Source organism: Perognathus longimembris, chromosome 28 (genome assembly GCF_023159225.1).
Source record: "Perognathus longimembris pacificus isolate PPM17 chromosome 28, ASM2315922v1, whole genome shotgun sequence".
In the NCBI taxonomy this organism is placed as follows: Eukaryota; Metazoa; Chordata; class Mammalia; order Rodentia; family Heteromyidae; genus Perognathus; species Perognathus longimembris.
The window spans coordinates 76,386,833-76,409,562 of record NC_063188.1 but is presented as its reverse complement, the minus strand read 5'-3'; the positions used below and the strand labels follow the sequence as shown (position 1 = coordinate 76,409,562).

Here is a 22,730-nt window from a genome sequence, read left to right as displayed (position 1 = left end):
GAAGCTCAGGGACAGTGCTCAGGCCCTGAATTCAAGCCCTAGGACTGTCAAATAAAGATTATAAAGACCCTAGTCTTTTACCAGGGAAAATGACTGGTATAGTTATCACTACCACCCCCAAGGGGTCAAAATAAAGATTTAGAAATGTAGATGTGTCTCTGGTCGTATAGCTACCTGTGAAAGACTATGTATAGGTGACCCAATTCTTTTGTAATGCTTTTCAATAAAATATTAAGGGATTTCCATTACCTAAGTCAAAACACCTGAGACAATTACTTTTGTCCATAGCACCTTTTATTGAAGTATGACCGTGGTGACAATCTGGCAGGCATATATCTATGTCAGCCAAGATGGGTATGGTGGAGGACACAAATTCAGAAACAATAAGATTTAGGAAAAAAAGCATACCTTCACATTGGATAAATGGTCCCCCTAAAGTTGTACAATGAACATTTGTTCTTTATCTATACAAATGGCCCTGCCCCACCCCCTTCTAAACATCTACTAATCTTCAAATAATATAATATACTGTTACAGAAATATTATTGGCATCAACAACTCCCTTGGCAAAGAAAGCAGGAGTTGCCAAGCTTTCGATGGGTAGAGATGGCCAGAATGTACCCAGAGTCCCCCATCTAGGGCCTGCTACTGGTTCAGCAGCACCTTTGGGGAGGCTGGGGTTCTGGATGTATTTCTGGCATTCATGTGTGGCTTCCTTTTTGGCATATGAGGTTAAATAGAAAATATAATCTGACATTGCCCTGAGAGAGGCTTTTGACTTTTTATCCTCTCTCCTTCCCTCTGCATTTAATCTCTCCCTTTGTAGCACTTCAATTTCAGTGTCTCTGTCTTATTCTCTTAGATTGCACTTCTATATCCTGGCTTAGTCTCCAGTTATGAGTCTCCAGGTGACTCAATTATTAAATTTGGCGAGTGGGGGAAGAAAGAGGCGACATATAATAGAAATCTTGCTCTGACTCCTTTCTAGCTGCCTACCACCCTGCTTAACTATTACTCAATGGGGCCTATGTGAGGATTTCTCTAAAGGAGGTTTCTCCTTTAGAGAAATCCTTGAACCTGACTTTAAACTGCTATGCCCTCAGAGGCCTTAGGGGAGGTCTGAGCCTCAAAACAGAATAGGAAAAGATGCCCCAGCTCAAGTAATACCAGCAGCTTGAAGAGTATCAGGGACTTTTTTTAGCCAGACTGGCAGTGACCTATGGTCTTCAGATCTGCCTCCTGAGTAGCTTGGATTACAGGCATGAGCCACTAGCATCCAGCTAGTTTTGAAATTATATTTTAAATGCTTTGGAAACGAAGTGTTTTTGTGTTGTAACTCCAACTGTAGAAACAAATTTGAGGTTGGGATAAATGCCAGTAATACCAGAGTTAGGGCTGGGGTGGTAGCTCAGTGGTAGAGTGCTTGCTTGGCATGCACAAGACCCTGGGTCCCATCCCCATCAATATATACATACATACATACCTACATACATACATACATACGTACATACACACAATTCATCATCTTTTTGGTATCATAAACTTAAGGTATCATCAATTTAACCATGACTACATATACTGGATTATGGCCATGTTGTCCTGGTAAGAAGTTTCCCTTTTCACTAGGCCCATATTCCCCCAAATTCCCATATTATAGTCAAAAGAAACCTTAGAACGATAGCATACATTGGTCTCTCCCCTCATAAAAGACATTTCATTTTGCTTCTTTTTTGTCCTAGGGCCCGTTTATTTATTTTTTTAAAGCAACTATGTCCTATTTTCAAAGCACTCTTGCACTTCCCTCATCCTTCCTTTGCATTTTACAAGCCACTAGCCTAAGCGAGAATCTTCCACTTCAGGGGAAAATGGGAAAATGGGCATTCTAACAGTGGTTCTAGCAATGAGGGCAGTACTATAAGCACACTTAGAACCCCCCCCCCACACACACACACAGGGTTGCCACACCTCCCAGACGCTCTGCTGGCCAAGATTTTCCTATTGTTTTCAGATACAATGCAGAGGAAATGGAAGCTAGTGATCAGTATTTGTGGCAGCAGCAAAGTTCCTTGGCAAATTCTTTGGTTTGAATGAGGTCCCCTGCTGCTACAGTGAACCTCCAAGGACCCTGAGGAACTCAGCAGTAACAAGAAAAGATGCTGGAGTGGAGCTTGGCCATGCTGGATTTAGGTTTAGCAAGGATCAAGAAATTAAGCTAGATAGCAGAACAAAGTTTGGTTATTCCCTTCCTGCCATTGCCCACTTGAGTGCTTTTCCAGGATAGAAGCTGGCTACTAGTGTCAGGGTCTGGGCAATAGCGGTGGCTTTAGTTCTTTGGACAGTAGTCCCCCACCCCCACACCTGATATTTTCATGATTTCAGTTACCCGTGGTGATGAACCATGATCTAAAAATAGTAAATGGAAACTTTCAGATATAAGCAATTCATATGCTTTAAATGGTGTTCCTTTCTGAGTAGCGTGATGAAATTTGACCCCACCTTGCTCCATCCTACATAAATGTGAATCATCCATTTGTCCAGTGTATCCATGCTGTTTGGGGTATCTTCCCTTTAGCCACTTCGTAGCCATTTCAGTTGTCAGACTGAGTGTTGTGGTGGTACATATAAGGTTTGGTTCAGGCATCCAGTGGAAGGTCTTTAAATATACCCCCTAAGGATAAGGAGGGTCTAATAGCTGGATCATAATTTTCTCTCATGTCTAGCCCTGGCTATAAGTCCCAGCCACCATCATTTTAGTTCCCCGAGCCTGGCCACAGGCTGAGAAACCCGTGAGTTGTTAGAAGAGCACCACCTTCTGAGCTTACCTCCAACTCATCCCATGATAAAGAAATGAATGACCTTTGTCAGTTTTAGATTTCTTTGGTTTCAAAAAATACTTTGGAAAAAAAGTTGAACTTTGCTCAGGAATTCTAAGCTCATGGTCACTCAGACTTCAAGAGGTGCAGAGCCAGGCCATGTTTGGGAGGCTCTGAGTTCAAAAGACTAACTCTTTTCTTAAGACACTTGTGGCTGTGGTGGGAAGAAGGTAATGCCTTGGCACTTGCGTACCTAAGCCAGGATGGATTCAGACTGCATTGCAGAAAACACTTTCTTTCTGGGCTAAGTTTTCCCTCCCCAACTTCCCTCTTCTTGCCTTATTAGTTATAAAAGGAAAAACAAACAAAACAAAAACAAACAAAACATACAAATAAATAAAAATCAAGATGCCATTTCAAATATAACAATAAGAACCCTCCCCACTCCCATCCCCCATAAAGAAACCTATATCCAGAAGTCAGCTATAGTTCTGAATATGCAGCTATGGAGGAGATGCTTGTAACTCCGAGTGAGATCGTAACAAGAGAAGGAACAAGACCCTAGCTAGCCAGGACTCAGTGTAACCTCTTTCTCATCAACTAGCTGCTGGGGAAAAGTAGAAATGGAACCCATCTGTTTACACTCTGGCCTCTTGACTTCGTGATACCTAGCTCTTCCTTGTATTCAGTTCCATGCAGCCCCCTTGCAAAGTTTGGGTAAGGCCCTGAAACTGTTGCTAGGTGAATACACGCAAGTCAGTCAGTTTTCTGTGGCTGACAGTGGGGTCATGAGCTGGTCTAGAGGAAGCTGCACAGGCAGTTACTCTCTGAGCCTGAAAACAGCTGATTTGGGTGCAGGTGGGCATTGAGTTCATTATGACTTTGGTGTCCTAGTATAGAGACAAATAAAGGCACTTGTTTGTCCCATGGGCAGCAAGTGCTGGCCCACATTACTGTGGGAAAGTGTGGTCAAGTGATCACACAAGGCTGTAGCTACCTTGGGTACAAGCTTCACACCTCTCCAAGGTCTCCTAGCTTTTGGGGGAGCAATGCTTGGAAAAAGGCAATGCGAGACATCCAAAGTAGAGGGCTGGAACAATCTAACTAACTGCTATCTACTTGCTAATATAACTGGACCAAAGATTGAAAGTATTCCCCACTGGGATGCTATGGCAGCCTGCTGGTTGGACTAGAAATTGCTAGGCCCCAGGAGTAAGCTCTCCCTGAGACATTTGAGCTGCTCTTCTCCAAGCTTGATCTTCTCCTCCAACTCTCTCTGTTCAATAATTAGAGCAGATTTCATCTTGACAAAGTGCTGGTAATCTTGAAGCTGGTCCTGAGGAAGGTATCGCGAGACCATGCCAAACACCAGCTTCTCCCGACGGTCCACATGTTCCTTCAGCTCCTTGGCATCAGCCAGCTGGCTCGTCAGCTGCTGCTTCTTCTCGATCAGTACCAACTGGGGAAGCAGAGGAACAAATTAAGGGATATCTCAATTACTAAGTATCTGCCTAGCAAGTCCCCACTGAGAAGGTGGCCACAAAGCAGCTATGCATTCTGCTAATTGGTCCCCTAGATTTCCTACTTGAAAGTCTACCTTCATGCAGCAGCCTTGTTTTTCTGTAGCTGGAAAAGTGCGAAAGCAAATGTAACACAGGTGTGCACAATCACCTTTCTATTGCTAAGGCTGTTTTGAATATGTGGACCACTACCAAGTTTGGTAGGTCAGGATAGCTCTGCCAAATCCAGCCTTTGTCGCATGCATCTGATGAACAAGCATCATGGTGGCAGTTTTCTCTCTCTTCCTTCTTTCTTTTTCTTTCTTTCCTTCCTTCCTTCTTTCTTTCTTTCTTTCTTTCTTTCTTTCTTTCTTTCTTTCTTTCTTTCTTTCTTTCTTTCTTTCTTTCTTTCTTTCTTTCTTTCTTTCTTCTCCTGCCTCCCTCCCTCCCTCTCTCCCTCCCTCCCTCCCTCCTTCTTCCTTTTCCGTGCTAGCACTGGGGCTTAAATTCAGTACCTCATGTTCTTGCTTGGTTTGTTCACTCAAGACTGGCATTCTGCCACTTGGATCACACCTCCACTTCCAGCTCTTTGCTGGTTAATTGATGATATTGACTTTTCTGCCTGGGATAATTTTGAGCCTTGATACTCATATGTTAGGTTTCTGAGTAGCTAGGATTCCAGATGTGAGCTACTGTAGGTGGATATGAACATGTGCCTCTTAGTGTGGATTCCAAGCCACTTGTGTAGGGAAAGGTAATGCAGTTTGGTTGGGGAATGGATGAAGAGTGAGCCAACTTGTACAAGGGAGAGCATCCCCAGCTCAATTAATTGATGAGTCCTCCTCTTCTAACTCAAGACAAAGGCAAAATTGCTGCTGCTTCTACTGACAGATAGTACTTGTTCAGTAAGTACTCTTAGCCTGTTTTAAGTGATTAGCATGAATTGGCTAATTTAATCCTCATAACAAGCCCATGAGAGGGGGCTGGGGATATGGCCTAGTGGTAGAGTGCTTGCCTGGCAAACATGAAGACCTTGGTTCAATTTCTCAGCACCATATACACAGAAAAAGCCAGAAGTGGTGCTGTGGCTCAAGTGGTAGAGTGCTAGCCTTGAGCAAAAAGAAGCCAGGGACAGTACTCAGGCCTTGACTTCAAGCCCCAGCACTGGCAAAACAAAAAAAACCAAAAAACAAAAAAAACCCAAACCCATGAGGCAGTCAGTTTACTTGGTGTTTCATAGATGAAGCAATGGAGTGAGTTTAAATAAGTTTGTGTATAGCTGCACAGCTAATAAGCAGTAGAGCCAGAAAATAGGGACAGTAAAAAGCCAGTGCTAGCTGGGTGCCAGTGGCTCACACCTGTAATCCTAGTTACTCATGATGTTAAGATCTGAATATTGAAGTTCAAAGCCACCCCTGGTAGGAAAGTTTGTGAAATTCATATCTCCAATTACCCACCCAACAAAGCCAGAAGTGGAGCTGTGGCTCAAGTGGTAGAATGCTAGTCTTGAGCAAAAAAGCTCAGGGACAGTGTCTAGACCCTGAGTTCAAGCACACACACAAAAAAGCCAGTGCTCACACTCTTAGTATAAGAAGCACTTATAAGCTGCTTTTGCTACAAGGCATTTTACTTGGCCTACAAATTAACTGAAAAGATAAAATCTAGGCTTCCCAGCCTCCATTTTGTAGCTGTATTCTTTGCTTTTAACTTATTCTGTCCTGAAGCCACTTTGCATTCATCCTGGAAGTCAAGATGGCAACAAAACCCACCTGCCAGACATCATTGCCTCATTATACCAAGGTCCCACCAGACCAATCCTGCCACAGTAAGCTGCCAGCCCATCTGTGGCTGCCATCTATGATCAACTGTGACCACTGAAACGCACCTATGGGTAGAAGTGTTTAGAAATTATGCATATGCTTCCCCTCCCCCAATTCTTCCTCCTACTTAGATATAAATAGCAAATGTGTGTACTGGGAAGATGGGGAGAGGCTGCACTTGCCATATCCCTATGGTATGGGATAAACCTCCTTTTTCTCCCCTTGGACATCTTTCATCTCTTTATTTGATGCATTGCTGTGTCTGGACTTAGCCTTAAAGCCCAGGAGTTTGGGCCTGGGGCCTAAAATCTTCCATAACATTAACCTTATGCTATTTTCCCTCCCCCAGTAGCTAAACATGAACAAGGGAGGACTCAGCAGAATTAGATGGCATTTCCCTCCATTCCCTTGGACAGAGACCCCAAGTCTACCTTTTCCTGGTTGGTTCCTGAATCAATACTGTTGAGAGCATTCTCTACCCTGGCCAGTCTTCCAGAGAGTGACAGCAACAGGTTGACCACCTTGTCCAGGTCCCCAATAAACAAGCGGTATTTTTCAAACTCATTAGATTTGCAGACAGCTTTTAAGTTGGCCTCCACCTCCTCTCCAAGGGCAGAATTCCCATTGATGTCCTCCACTAGCCCTCGCTGGGCCTCCCGCAGGACAGACAGTTTTCGGCCAATGCTTTCAATGAGCTGTATCTAAAGAAGTTAAACAGAAGACAAAAGATGTGCGTGCACACAAATGGAAACTGATCTGTGCCTCTAACTTCAGTTTGGAAATTAGAGAGGGAAGTTTGGGGTTGGCTTTGCCTTTAAAAACAAAGGGATGCCTGTAACCCTAACTATTCTGAAACCTGAGATCTGAAGATCACAGTTGGAAGCCAGTCCAGGGAGGAAAGTCCAGGAGACTCTTATCTCCAATTGACCACCCAAAAGCCAGAAGTGGAGCTGTGGCTCAAGTGGTAGAGTGCTAGCTTTGAGCAAAAAGTTCTGAGATAGGGCCCAGGCCCCTTGAGTTCAAGCCCCAGGGTCAGCATGCACACACACACACACACACACACACACACACACACACACACACACACACGGAACATGAGTAAATCACAGGCAATTCTGGTTTTCTAGGTAGGGTCCTCCTCTCCCTGTCAGGTAGGCATCTCCATGTCACCACCAAAGCTCTTGACATGAAATAAGTGGTACCATGGGCTATGCAAACATCTATCAAATACAACTGAGACTAAAACACTGGGAATACAAATGCTTTGCAGGCATAAATACAAATTGCATTCTTGGAATACTATCATATATGTAGGAAGTATGCTTCAGTGTTTATTGTTGTTTTAGCCTAGATATTCTAGGACCATAGAGTTGGAATTTTCTAGAGATGTGTTCCTCTCTAGAAGTTTATTTTGAGATATCCAAGGTATGCAGAACTAAGAGTTTCCTCTGGGTTCCAGGGCCTGTTGACACATTTTCGAACTATTCAAAGATGCTAGAAGATCATCATGATTATAGTCTGAAGTGTAATATGTTTGGATTTAAGAGAAATCCCAAAGCACTGGGAATTGGGGATCAGTGACATGAATGAGGAGACAGAATTAGGTGTCTGGGGATTTCCAGTTACCTTATCATCTTCAGCTCTCCCATCCCAAACTAAACACCAGGATCAAAGGATGACTCACTTAGAATATCACCTGTTCACATCAGTCCTGCGCTCTGGTTGGGATAGAAGGATAAGCACAGAGAAAGCTCTTTGTTTCTCAGCATCTGAGCTCTACAACCTGACCCTCCACCCTGGAGAAGACACTGTAGATAGATCTGTGGAGTCATCACAGATTCAGCCAGGAAGAATTTTTTTTTTCTGGGATACCGGACATTGGTGACCTTCCTCCTTTTACTTTCTCAGTCACACAAATTTCCCTGACTCACCCATAGTCACTTTAAATCATTCTGCCTGTCTTTCTTTGATACTCCCAATTATCTCTCCCTTCAAGACCAGACTTCTGTTTGGTTTGTCCCTTGAGAGGCCAACCCTTGAGGAAAAAAGGGGCAGCCCTGAGGTGCTCAAGGGATATGGCACCCAAGGAAGTGCATTTGGTGAAATAAATACATCAATACAATATGCTTCCAATTATTTCCCTGACATTTTGCTTCCGATGAGACTTGGAGGAAGGGTTTTTGCAAATGGCCCTATGGTTTCTTACAGGCCCCATCCTAGAAAAGAAATATGAACAGAGAGCAATTTGGCATTGAGTTGACATGTCTGCAAAATGGTAAATTGGGCCTTGGAGGTTACCATGACAACTCAATTTGCTTACAAAATAAAATGGGTATGTACACAGGGGTGGGCAAAGTGATTCCAGGAACTTGATTAGAAAACTAGGCTACTGGTACTTAGAGGAAGAAAGGGAGGCTTCAGCACAACAATAATACCAACAACATTGCCATTTACTTATTTTGTATTTGTAAGAGATAATTGACCATCATTGTAAATAAATAATTATGTCTACTAGCCTATATTTTCTCCTATTTTCAATGTAGTCAGTCTGTTCTTCCTGCAAAAAGTTAGATAATAAAAATCAATGCTCTTTCCATTGGCTAGAGCTCAGCAGCAGCAAAGAATGTGCTTAAGGCTAGCTGAATTCTGAGGGACAACATGGTAGAACAGAATTTCAGTCTTGACTTAAAGACTGGATCTATCATTTAGTATGGAACTATAGGAAAAATTAATCCTTATGGTTTTAAAAAAGGGGAGGGATCGTGATACCTGTCTTGAAGGGCTGGAAGTATATCTCAGTGGTAAATCACTCATCTGGCATGTGCACAGCCCTGGGTTTGATCCCCAGAAAATAGTAAGTAATGAGGAAAAAAAGAACAAGAAATAGTATGTAAATAAGGAAAAAAGAAAGGAAAGAAGGAAAGAAGGGAGGAAAAAAGGAAGAAAGGAATAAAAGAAAGAGAAATCTGTCAGTAGCCAGGCAGGCAGTGAGGGAGAGAAGAAAGGCAAGGTAGGAAGAAGTAAGGAAGGAGGGAAGCAAGGAAGTAAAGCTTGGGAGTAGAACATGTACAAGGCCCTACATTTGATCTCCAGCAAGACACACACTCATGAACACACATACACACTTGCACACATATACACTACCTTGTAAGGTTGTTTTTCTAAGAATCAGAGAAATTACTACTCTGAGTACTACAACAATTCTGATTATTGATCATATCTATATGATTGGAGACAGTCTATTTGATTTCCATATTAAATACAAGACTGACAGATGTTCTAGAGGGCTTAGAGGAAATGATCACCCTGCAGACCCAGTTGGCTTTAAGTTAAAAATCTCTAGGACATCATAAAACTTTACCTTTTTTTGAGCCAGTTCATGGTCAACTTCCTCCTCTCCCAGGCCCATCTCTGCCATTTCGGGTTGGTCTTTTAACTTGTTCAGCAGCTCTGCCTTGGCCACAGAAATATTGTAATAAGCAGAGTAAGAGGTTGGGATCCCAGGGGCCCCTGGAGGAGGCGAGAAGTGCTGAAAGTCTTGTCTAAGGAAACAAAAGAATGTCCAGTTGAGCACTTCTGTTGAGAGACTGCTGACCTTTCTACTTCCTTAATTTCCCCTTCTATACAATGTGACCCTGTTTTCTCAAGGAGTTGCAAAGAAATGGACCAGGAGGTGCTGCTGAAACATAAATAGGCCACATGAAGGCTATCTAGAAGGCAAGAAAAGGCAAAGTTTAAGAGCATAGAAATCTATGCTCCTGACTTCGGCAGCTAGGGGTACTTCTCTAGAGATAATTTGATCTGAACCTATTCAAACCCAGAAGATCTGCCAGTCTCCAAGACATCTAGGCTTTTGATCATCAGTGATTCCCCTTGGGTCACAGCCACCCTGAGGAGAGGCTGAATAGCTAGTTCAGAAGTGTTAGAGATCTTCTCTATTGGTCTGCCTTCTATCCCAAACCACCACCTTCCCTGGTTCTATCTAATATGCTTGTTTACAAAGGCTGGATCTTCTCAACTTTTCTTCTTTCCTGATGCCACTGTTGTTTCAAATTACTCTCCCACTGAAGACCTCCCACAGCAAAGAGACCACCCATGACCTCAGCAGTGGTCATCATGTGGTAGGCTGGGGTTGGCACCCCTGCCAAGGACTGATCACAGCACCTCACATCTCTCATGAGCACTTCTGATACTGCCTCCTGTAGGGGAGTACTTCAATCTGAGAAGGTATAGAATCTCTCCACTTCTGATATATTTTTATATCAGAAGCCCCAGCCTCCTGTATGGTTGTAGAATGAAATGGGAGAACACTGAAACCAGTGACACCAAGGGGTTGAACAAATGTAGCAGCAGACCTTGATATCTTCGGCTCACTGAAGCCAGTGGGACCGAGGTGCTGCTTCTCAGAGCTCCAGCCTGTGCAAGATAATTTCTCTTCAGGAAAAAAGTAATTCTGGTTCCATGCTGGCTTGCATTTGGTCTCTTCTGCTGTGGAAGCTTCAGGCCTGGGAGGGGGGGGGAAGAAAGTAAAAGAGAAATGAGACAAAGTCAAGTTTCAGTGATGGAGGGGTAAATAATTCCAGCCAGAATTTATGAAAGGGAGAAGGCATACCCCATCCCCTGACTACATTCTCTTTGCTGTCACTACCCCATTGCTAACCCCAAGCTGTCTGAAATGGAAAATAAGAGAAGCTCATTAGTCATTTTGCAGCTATTTGCAGCTCTTAGATAAAGGTCAAAAATAATGGTTAAATGGCTCTGTAGCTATTTACTGATTCGTGCTATACTGTCTCCTAATTCATCAGACAAAAGAAACTTGGGCATGCCAATATTCTTCATCCTAGGTGAATTCATTTCACATGTAGGGTTTCAAGCTCAGAATACTGACAGAAGTACAAAATTAGCTAATGGTCACACAAGGCTTTATAATGCCCCAGAAAGTGACCTGATACAGGTACCATACAGATGCACAGACATTCTCCCCATAGACCATCATGAGCACCTATATAGATGTATAATCAAGTGTTCATCATAGCCATTTCATAAATAAGAAAACTTAAGGTACCGAGAAGGAGAATCAGTAAACTGCAGACTTCTGATTTGCACCTGGGCAACTTGATTCCACAATGCATGTGTGTTTTATTTTTTAAACCATTGTGTTATATAGTACTGACAAAGGGAAAACTTGACATTGTGTGTGTGTGTGTGTGCATGCGCGTGTGTGCATGCACACATGTGTTCATGCATGCCCACCATTACTGGGACTTGAACCCAGGGCCTTTAACTCTTCCTTGACTTTTTTTACTCAAGGCTTGTGCTCTATCATGTGAGCTGCTGCTCTATTTTCAGATATTTTTTTGTATCCTGGTTAATTAGAGATGAGTCTCATGAACTTTCCTTCCTGGGATGGCTTCGAACCATGATCCTCAGATCGCAGCTTTCTGAGTCGCTAGGATCACAGGTGTGCATCACTAGAGCTTGGCAACTTGACATTCTATCTGTGGTAGCAGGGAAAAATATTCTGGAGGGAATATGAATACTTGAACTTAGGAAATTTCTATTTACAAGAAAAGTATTTAAGGTATGCATGACCATTGAGTGAGAAATTGTACAGAAGAAATAATGATGCCTTCAGCAGAGATAGGCCATCTTCATATATTAGTGGAGCAAATGAGACACCATGTTCTAGAGATTCTTTCTAGAACAGAAAAAGGATTATAGGAGAAGTATGATGACATAATCAGAATCTTTCTACAGAGTACTGAAAGAAGTATTGTTCTAACTTGCTTTATGGACAATTATCAGATTTTAACCAATATCTGATAATTCTATGAAATTTCCCTCTATTGTAGTCTAGAAATTTTAACTTAATAGTACATGGGTTATAGAGAGATACTTTGGTTTAACTTGACTGAAATTTGGATGTCTTCGCATGTTAGATTCAAAATAGTGCTCATCTTTTTTCCTCTAGCACTATTCTTCCTTGCAATAATCACTGTTTCATTTCGGTTAGGACCTTGTGTTCTAAGGCCTAGAAAAGACATCCTGAAATAACACTGCAGGGATAGTAAACTAGGCTTCCCAGCTTCTAGCTACCTGTGATCTTGTGATTAAGTCGTGATTATCTCCTGAAGCCTCTCTTTTCTTATATAAAGGAGGAGACTAATTGTAATCATTTTATCAGTTTGTTGTGAAGAATGAATCAATCAATACAATGCTCCTTAACTGAAGAGTGGGGCTCACTCCTAAAGAAACTATCATTGAGTTGAAAAGACCCTAAGTTTCTGGGCACTGGTGGCTCATGCCCATAATCCCAGCTACTCAGGAGGCTGAGATCTGAGGATTGCAGTTTGAATCCAACCTGGGCGGGAAAATTCATAAGATTCTTTTCTCCACTTAACCACCATCAAAAAGCCAGAAGTGGAGCAGTGGCTCAAGTGGTAGTGCACTATCCTTGAGCAAAAAAACCTCAAGGACAGCATCTAGGTCTGGAATTCAAACCCCTGGACTGCAAAAAAAAAAATCCTAAGATGCACGTAATATACCAAATAATCTACTACACATGGCAGCTCAGCAGCGCAGCACATAGTAGAATTAATTCCCCTTCATACTCATGGGGCTGAGAGCTTCTACCCATCACCATGAAAGTGTATTGCATTGCATTTTATTAGCCCAGGACAAGATCAAAACCTGCCCCATTTGTAAGGAACTGGAAGGACTTGGAAAAAATTATACTAAGTGGAGTGAGACAGACCTAAAGAAACATGGTCTCTGTGGTCTCCCTCATAGGGAATAATTAGCACAGGTTTAGGCAAGTCACAGCAGAGGATCACAAGAGCCCAATAGCTATACCCTTATGAACACAAAAGATGATGCTAAGTGAAATGAACTCCATGTTATGGAAACGACTGTTAGATCACTGTTGTAATTACTTTCAAAATGTGATGTGAAACCGTAGCTTCTATTGTTGATGATCCTCTTGTATCCCCTTTCTGTGGTTGTACCTGCACTCTGTATCTTATCTGAGTACATTGGAAATCGTGCATACAGGTATTAGAACTAGGAAACTGAAAGGGAATACCAAAATTGAGAGACACAGGGTAAAAAAGACAAACGATTACAAAAGCAATACTTGCAAAACTGTTTAGTGTAAATCTACTGAACTCATGGGGAGAAAGGGAAAGGGGGAGGGGGAGTTAGGAATGAGGGAGGAGGTAACAAACAGTACAAGAAATGTATCCAATGCCTAACATATGAAACTCTAACCTCTCTGTATATCAGTTTGACAATTAAAAAAAAAGATCAAAACCTAAAGTTAAGGTACAGTTTCCAATGAATGCATATTGTTTCTGTATCATGCAAAAACCAAACCCAAAGGAAAACAACAACTTGTAACATGAACCACTGTAAACCATGGTTAATCAGTCCATGAAAGGGCTTAGAATAATTCTTAGCTGAAAACAAGCTAGCTGTGTTCGGAATAATGCTGTTTCTTAAATCCCCACCATGCATAGAAGCATCTATGATTGAATTTGTTCTCTTCTTTACTATTCTCTTCTTTCTTTTGTGAATACTGGAGTTTGAACTCAATGTCTCATCCCTGCTAGGCAAGCACTCTACATCCCTCTCCTATAGTTAATTGTTGTAGCCAGAAGCCAGAGCTGCATGGAAATGTTTCTTCTGTCATATCAGTCAGTCTTAAACATATGAAAGCTGGATATTTTGATGTAGCTCAAGTGGTAGAGTACCAGCCTTGGACAAAATCTAAAAGATATGCCCAGGCCCCGAATTGAAACACTAGCACTAAAAAAGAGACTCCCCTGAAAAGCTGTCCTCCCAGAAAAAAAAAATCTCTTTGAGAAAGGCTGCCAAAGAAGGCAAAGCAAACAGGGGGTTATAGTCAAGCAGATTTGCCTTTGAATCATTGCTCTGCAATACTGACCTAGATGGTCCCTTATTGTGCTTAGCTTTAGTTATCTCATCTGTCACATGGGGATAATGGCCAATAGGACTGTTAGGATAAATTAATGAAATAATGGGCCTAAAGCGTAACAGTATCTGGCACATAGTGACTGTTTAATAAATACTCATCCACTTATCCTTCTGTCTTCTGAAATGTTAGTTAAGTGTATGCTATGTGTAGATCACCTTTCCTTATTCTGGCTATGATACATAACAATCACAGTTACATTTTATTAAATATCTCCTCACAGTGAGAATGCTTGCCAGCTACATCACAACTTGAGGAGAAGCTATGTTGGGATCTGGCGATGGAATTTCAGTTACTGGAAACCAGGAGCTTTTGCTTGTGGCACCGCAGACTAGAAATCTGCTAAAACAGATCCTTATAGCCAAGTAAAAAAATTGGCTGTCAATAAAAGGTATAAAGTTTATCTGATTTGGGGAGGGTAAGGGGAAGCACAGAAATGGTGGGATAAAGGTGAACTAATTAGGCAGTGATACTCACTAGACACTACATTGAAAATGAACTATACAACTTGTTGGGGAGGGGAATCGGGAAGGAAAAAAACTGGGAGAAAATGGGGGAAGAGGTGACACTGTTCAAAAAGAAATGTACTCATTACTCTAACTTTACATAACTGTAACCCCTCTGTATATCACCTTTACACATTTTAAACTTTTAAACTTTAAAAATTTTTAAAGATACAATAGCAAGGTGTGTGTGTGTGTGTGTGTGTGTGTGTGTGTGTGTGTGTGTGTGGTGTGGTGTGTGCTGGTCATAGGTCTTTGAGCTCAAGGCTTGAGCACTATCCTTTAGCTTTTTTACTCAAGACTTGCACTCTACCACTAAAGCCACAGCTCTACTTCTGGCTTTTTTTGGTGATTAATTGGAGATAAAGAGTCTCACAGACTTTCCTGCTTGGGCTGGCTTCGAATCATGATCTTCAGTTCTCAGCCCCATGAGTAACTAGGATTACAGGTGGGAGCCACCAGTACCCAGTAGGGATCCAATATGTTTCACAAATACTTACTTAGGGGAATCTGTGGCCTCTTGCTCTGATGCCTTCCACAGCCCACCAGTGCCATAACAAGGAGGCTGGGCCTGCTCCACTTGAGATCCCAGATGGCCCCTTACTGGAGGCAGGAGATTGCTGGAATAAGACTCTGGCTCTGAGAAGCTTTGAGAACCCCGTCTTGAGGTCTCCAGGTGGGCAAGGTGCAGGGTTTGTGGCTGTTCCAGGGCCTCCTCGCGATTGACAGTACACAAGCCAGTGGTTTCTGAACTGAAATACTGGGGAGGCAGCTCCTCTTCCTCTTCTCCCTCCTCTTCCTCTTCTTCCTCTCTCTCCTCCTCCTCTTCTTGCCGTTGTTGCATTTGCTGCTGCATCTGCATCTGTTGCTGCTGCTGTTGCTTCTGTTGCTGGGCTGCCCGGAACAGCCTGTACTTCTCCCAGTTGGGAGGAGGAGGGCGAGGAGGAGGAAAAGGTTTCTTCCTAGTTCCTAGAGGATCTCGCTGAGTCTCATCAGCTTTGGGAAAGAGCTCCCTGAGATGCTGTCCCCAAGCCCGGGTGCCCTGGGGCTCCAAGCTGATGTGACTTTCAGAGAAAGCCCGGTTGCGCAGTGGGCGGGGCATGGAGGCCAGATGGCTGTCCTCCTCATACACTGAAGTTTCCTCTGCTGTCTTCAGGGAGTGTTTGAAGTCTCCTAGGAGATCAAGAGAAGAAACTGCTCGGTGGCTTGACAAGTCCAGTGCTGGGTTCTCAAGGCAAGGATGGAAGGGGTTCTTCCATGAAAGGTTGCCCTTTGAATGAGCCATTTCTCTGCAAAAAAAAAAAAAAAGGCAGATATAGCATCATTTATGTAAAATCTAAAATGGCCCCCAAACATTGTAATAAGTGTAGTAAATGTGATGAACATAGTACTAATAAAACAATAACAATGGCCACTAGCATTTACATATATTAAGTACCAGATTAGATTTTTAATGCTTTCCATGTCTAAAAGTATTTCATCCTCATGATACTCCTAGAAGGCAATTATTACTGTCTTGATTTTATACCTGAGGAAATAGACTCACAAAGGTTAAGGGACTTGCTGGGGGGCATAAAGCTAATAAGGGGTAGAGCTAGGATTTTAATTTGATCTGCCTGGCTGCAAAGTCTGACATATGCACCCTAGTCTGTTAATAGCGGCTAGACTGTATTTTTTGTGTTCTAAGGCTTACAAAGCCTACTTATCCTGCTTTATCTGTTGTTTTTATTTGACATCTTTTTCATTATGAAAAATTTCCAATATTTAGAAGTGCACAGAAATTTCCATAATAAATAACCATATTCTACCCTACCACTCAGAATTAGCACATTTGAATACTTTTCCATCTAAGCTTCACGAATTTTTTTTTATTATCTTGAAGTAGTTGTACAAAAGGGTTCTAATTCAACATTCTTTTTTTTTTTTTTTTGCCAGTCCTGGGGCTTGGACTCAAGGCCTGAGCGCTGTCCCTGGCTTCTTCTTGCTCAAGGCTAGCACTCTGCCACTTGAGCTACAGCACCACTTCTGTCCATTTTCTGTATATGTGGTGCTGGGGAATCGAACCTAGGGCCTCATGTATGCAAGGCAAGCACTCTTGCCACTAGGCCATATCCCCAGCCCTAATTCAACATTCTTGACTAATGTCACCCCTTCAATCATTCACCCCTATCTCTCCTAACCATACCCAGGCCCTCAATTTTCCTAGTTCCCTTTTCACATATGTACATTGAGTATTATGACTGCATTTGCTGGCTCTTCCTCTCTCCATTCATCAACCCTCTCCCCTTGGTCTCATCCCTTGACTCCTCAAGTTCTAGCTTCCTGGTGTTCATCTCCATGAATTTTTCTTAAGAAACAACTCATAGTATAAAAGCACCACATGCACAGCCTTCTAAAACAAAAAGATAAAGAAGTATTATTTAATAAATTTTGTGGAGATAACCACAAATTAGTGCTTTTTGGAGCTACACCAAAAATTCATTCAAAATCAAGACTTGGATATGTGTGTATATATAATTTTAATGTACTACATATATGTTATATATAAATAAATATATGCACACATGTATAACATAAGACAAATATTTTAGAAAACTGAAGATTATGAGGCAAAAATAAGAATGCTATACATAATAAAACAAAGTTTTCACGGAGGAAAATGCAAGTTTATTTGAACATGCATAAAATGTCAAATTTCTGCCTAATAAAAAGTCACCAAAGGGCTGGGAATATGGCCTAGTGGTAGAGTGCTTGCCTGGCATACATGAAGACCTGGGTTCAGTTCCTCAGCACTACATTTATAGAAAAAGCCAGAAGTGGCACCGTGGCTCAAGAGGTATAGTGCTAGCCTTGAGCAAAAAGAAACCAGGCAGAGTTCAAGCCCCAGAACTGGCAAAAAAAAGTCACCAAAGTCAGACGGTATCTCCTTGGTTTCTAAATATAAAGAATTAAGCCTCCAAGGCACTGGATCTGGTACTTTGCTACAGCCTGTGTACAACAAATACCAGGTTAAGTCCGGCCCAGTGACAAGACATTCTGGGGCTTTAATTATCATCTATAGTCACAATGAACACAGTACTGGGCTTGAATTCAGAGCCTGGACACTGTCCCTTAGCTTTTTGGCTGAAGGTTGTACCTTTACTACTTGAGCCACAGCTCCACTTCCAGCTTTTTGATGGTTAACTGAAGAGTCTCACAGACTTTTCTGTCTGAGCTAGCTTCAAGCCACAATCCTCAGATCAGTGTCCTGAGGTGCTAGCATTTTAGGAATAAGCCAACAGTGCTCGTAACATACTGTTTTTTAAAAGAAAAAAAACCTCACCATAGTACTTAATGGTTAACTAGTGGAAATTGGGAACAGGGCAAACGTTTCTACTTCCTTCATAATGCTGAATACTCTTTAGAAAGTTCTAGATATGCAACGTGATGTGATAAATATACAAACATTAGAGGAAAATATTCTGATTATGTATTTAGACATTTCTGAAGAAATAATTTAAAAGTCTAACAATAGGAAAATACAACAAGATTTTAGTACAAAATAGTACATAGAAACCAACAACATTTCCGTCCAAGCAATAAGCAGAAAATATAAAGGAGTGAAAGATCACATTTACTACAGAAAGTAAAAAAAGATAAGATGCCTAGCAATAAACTTAAATAAGAAATATACAGGTCCTATATGTAGAAAAATTTTAAACCCTATTGAAGGACATAAAACAAGATATACATAAATGAAATAACATACTTTCCTAGCAAGGATAATTTAATATTGTAAAGACGTCAACTCTACCTAAAATAATCTATAAACTTAATGAAAACTCAATAAAAGTATCCACAGATTGCATTTGGGAACATTATTCTAAATTTCATAGAGGAAAAATAAAGTTGTGAGAATTGCCAGGAAGAGTAGCAAAAAAAAAAAAAAAATGGGAGGGGGGGTGGTTGAGGATGAACTAACCTGCCAATTCCCAAAATATATCTCACAGTTATAGCAAATAAGGCAGTCTCACAAACAGAAAGGTAAAACTATGGAAAAAAGATAGTCCACTACATGAGAATGGTTGTATATACCTGTAATCCTGGCTTTCAGGAGGTAGCAGTAGGAGGATTTCAAGTTAGGGGCCAGCCTGGACTAAATAATGAGAGTCTATCTCAGAAAACAAAAAATAAACAAAAGAAAACCACAAAAGCCTTGGCTGCCCTCAGATTCTCTATCCTACTTCCCCTGCTTCAAGTAGCTAGGATTATAAAAGTGTACTACTATGCTCAGCTTCCTGCCTAATCTTTATTGATCTTTATTATTAGTAGTATGGGCTGATCTGGTAACATAAAGAGGAGACAGTAGAAGCTACAGGTAGTAGGGCTGAAACATACAGTTGTGAATGTTGTACTCTGCATAATCGTATGTCAGCACCATGTAAGGAAATTCACTTAAAATAAATATAGTGCTCTCGTTTGTTAGTCTACTATTATTTGTCTTTTCATGTAATCCGCATCATTTCTAGAGACTTTTTACATAGTGAATCCTTATGGCAGCTTTGTAAAATACGCATTTTACTGAAACTGAGAAGTGAAAGTAACTTGTTTTATAGGTCATGAATCTTTTTTTTTTTTGACAGTACTAGGGTTTGAACTCAGCTCCTTCCATTTGCTAGGCTGGCATACTACCACTTTAGCCACCCTCCACCTTTTTGTTTTAGATAGGATCTTGTGATGGTTTTGCCCAGGGGCTAGCCTCAAAACAGGATCCTCCTACCTAAATTCCTCCTGTATCTGAGATTGCCAGCATGAACTACACTAACCTTGGTGGCTGAGATAGATCTGTCTCTAATTTTCTGCCTGGGATATTCTTGGACTGTGAGCCTCCCTATCTCTACCTTCGAAGCCATTGGGGTTAGACAGGAGCTACTGTACTTGCTCAAGGTCAAGCATCTTTTCAATTATGGAACTAGATTTTAAAGTTGTACTGGGATTCCAACTCAAGTCATTCTGACATTATGTGCTTTTTTTCTCTGCTCCGTTGCCTTTCTTATGATAGACTGAGGATGCGAAAAAGAGAAGTTTAGTTACTATCATGGAACAAGATGGCAATGGGACATTTACCTAACAGGCTTCCACTGATCTGTGTGTTAGGCTAAAAGCAAGGGCATGGCCATAAAGGTTCTACAATCAAGACCCAGACATCCTAAACACATAGACAACTGTACTTTAGGACTGTGTAAAGATTCTCACCCTAGGTGGAAGACAAGGGGCTCCATGGAGGGGAAAGATCTCTGGTTTGTTCTTTTTTCCTTCATATTAGGTATATTCACACATGCATTTCAGTTAATCTCTATGTAACCTATTGAAGAAGGTACGTATGTACCATTGTCACCAGGTTACAGATGAGAAGCCAAAGGCACAGAAAGAGCAAACATTCTCCTCGCAAGTGAGAAATAGGAGTGTCTAGATTGGAATTTGATCTCTCAGAAGGTCAATGCACTGAAGCAAGGACTTCCAGGGTAGAGCAAAAGCTACTTGTACAATGTTCCTCTCTGAAGAAAGGGGCAAGGGAGAATGAGAGCTAAATAATAGGAAAAGGCTTTGTTGACAACAGCAAGCAGATTACTCCTCAAAAGCAAAAGCAAAGCTGGGCACTAGTGGCTCATGCCTATAATCCTAGCTACTCAGGAGGGTGAGATCTGAAGACTGTGGTTCAAAGCCAGCCTAGGTCTTTGGGAGTTACATCTCTGATTGACCACTAAAAAGCCTGAAGTGGAGTTATGGCTCATGTAGAAGAGCACCAGCCTTGAGTGAAAAAACAAAGGGTCAGTGTCCAAGCTGTGAATTCAAGTCCCAGTACCAGCACACACACACACACACACACACACACACACACACACACACACGGGCGAATTGCCCACCAAGGCTTGGGCTGTTTTCTTTTCCTGTTTGCATGGGCTGCTTTTTCTTCTCCTTTTGGTATTTTTACCCCCTTTGGGCCTAATTGAAAATGAAGACCAATAGTTGCAATGATTGAAAGATCTGTTCTTTTCCTCTTCCTCAGCCCTTTTGAAGTTTTCTTGTTCAGAAATTTTATTTTTAAACTCACCACAATAGTTTGGCATTCCAGACCTTAGTAGCAAGAGCTCACAGGGCTGGACCCTCTTGCTTTTCCCTTCCCTCAGCAGTGAAAAGATAAGACTGCTCCAAGAGAAACAACCACTCCCAGGTTATTGTAGAAGGAAATATTTGTGAGGTCCAGGAAGTGAGACCGAAGGAGGCTACACAAGTAGGGGGAAAGGACCCAGAGAGCTTTGCTGTCAACTGTCTCGGCCCCTGGCTTCACAGAACTCTTTGCTGTTATCTGTCTCAGCCCCTGGCTTCACAGAACTCCAGTAAGGAACAATTGGCCTAATAACAACAAAGCCTTATAGTAGTACTTTCCCAGAGCCTTCTGCATTCCCCAAGAAGCTGATGCCTTGAAGATCAGACAAGTCCTTGTTTAACTGGCTGATGAACACTGTCCTAAGGTGAAGCTTAGTTCCCTCTCCCAAAGATTCTTACCTCTACTTGTGATCAAGTTAGCTATATATCCAATTCTCTTGGTAGAAAAAAATGTATATCTTGGTGAAAAACTAGCACTGAAATGCAAATGATTTGCAAACCAGTGCTGGTGATGGCACTGGAGAGAAATGCAAAGGGCTTTAAAAAGTGATGACTTTTCCCAGATTATAAAATATGTATTGGGGTATGTGGGAGGGGGCAGGTATATAGTTGGGGGGTACTGTTGTCAGGGTGGTAGAGACCTGTGTGAAGATTCACAGAGGCCTGGTAAAATTCCTCTTTAAAAATGTCAACATTATCAAGGACTTAGCTAGAAGAACTGCTGCTCATCGGAGAATTTTAGCAAACCCAGTTCTAATGAGCAGTGAGATGGAGCACATCTGGTAAGTAACAGTCTGTCCTTGGTACAGGGATTTTCCAAGTCCTTTGATCTCTAACTTCCCAGGTCTAAATCAAACCAATGTGGGCTGCCTCTTCTTCAGATTTTCTTTTTATTACAAATTCCTGCATCTTGGCACATACCCAAAGAACACCATGTGCATTCAAGTCCAGCTATTTACATTTTACCAGACTCCTTCCTGAATTTTCTTTGTCTATTTCTGCTGTCAGATTCAACATGTAGTTTAGGATTTGGCTGTCTAGGGGTTAATATACATATAGGTTCCTAGGTCAGTGCTCCATTCAACATTCATACACCTATCCCTGTTCATGATTATTCTATTTATTATTATTATTACCAAAATGTAATAATATGCTGGTATGGGTTTTTCTTGTGGTTCTAAGTAGCACAGATACACTTTTAAAGAAATTATGTTTTTTATTTTCAATGTGTTTACTTCAGGGAATGCTGGATCTGAGTATGACAGGTTTTGTAACTCTTGTCACAGATTTCCAGACTGCTCTCTAGGAAAATGGAACCTATTTATACTACTTCCAGAAGCATGCAGCTTGCCCACAGCCCTGCCAAAGAAGGCTTTTCTTTATCATCTCTACTGATCATTTCTGTTAATTGTTGGAAGTTTAATAAGAAGCTTGTGCTACTTTGAAGTTGCTTTTTGTTTGTAATTCTTTAACTGCTGGAGAGGCTGTACTTTTCCATGGAATGGATGGTTTGTCTGCTTTGATTTTCTCATGTGTAAAGTCAATTGTCTGTTTATTTTCTCTGACCACTTACAAAGCCAAATCCTCAAACTGACATTCAATATCTGCATTCAGATTTTCTACCTCTTGGACAGACAGCTGTAATCAGTGATGTTGATCCTAGACACTTCCCTCATTCTGCTGCTTAGCTTTTTATTAGATTTTGTTGTACACATTTTCCCCTAAACTTGTATTTATTTGAATCCATCCATCTTGTCTCTGATGATATTCAAATTTATCTTGCATTCACAGCAGAAACAAAAAGACTAAACCACTGGTAGACTTTCTTGCTAGGAGGCACTATGGCTCCAAGTAAGGTATGTGCTATGTACATTAATTATGCTCTGCTTGATTGTCTCACATTTCTCAAATTTATTAAAGAAAGAGTCATTTTCTCAGCATAGGGTTGCTTCCAG

The 22,730-nt window shown here is 41.5% G+C and overlaps 1 protein-coding gene across 5 annotated transcripts in view; it reads right to left on the bottom strand.

Annotated features, from left to right (window-relative positions):
• Positions 1-272: 272 nt before the first annotated feature.
• Shroom4 (shroom family member 4) overlaps positions 273-22,730 on the bottom strand; it is a 216,571-nt gene continuing 194,113 nt past the window's right edge. For 4 of the 5 annotated variants that reach the window (XM_048335882.1, XM_048335885.1, XM_048335884.1 and 1 more), the window contains 5 exons: positions 15,126-15,914; positions 10,488-10,637; positions 9,494-9,674; positions 6,564-6,833; positions 273-4,272 (listed from right to left, as the gene is read on the bottom strand). In XM_048335882.1, the coding sequence (XP_048191839.1) occupies positions 4,003-4,272; positions 6,564-6,833; positions 9,494-9,674; positions 10,488-10,637; positions 15,126-15,914 (1,660 nt within the window). In that variant the 3' untranslated portion in view covers positions 273-4,002. Of the gene's footprint in view, positions 4,273-6,563; positions 6,836-9,493; positions 9,675-10,487; positions 10,638-15,125; positions 15,915-22,730 lie in introns of those variants that run through there. The other variant, XM_048335887.1, reaches the window with a different exon arrangement.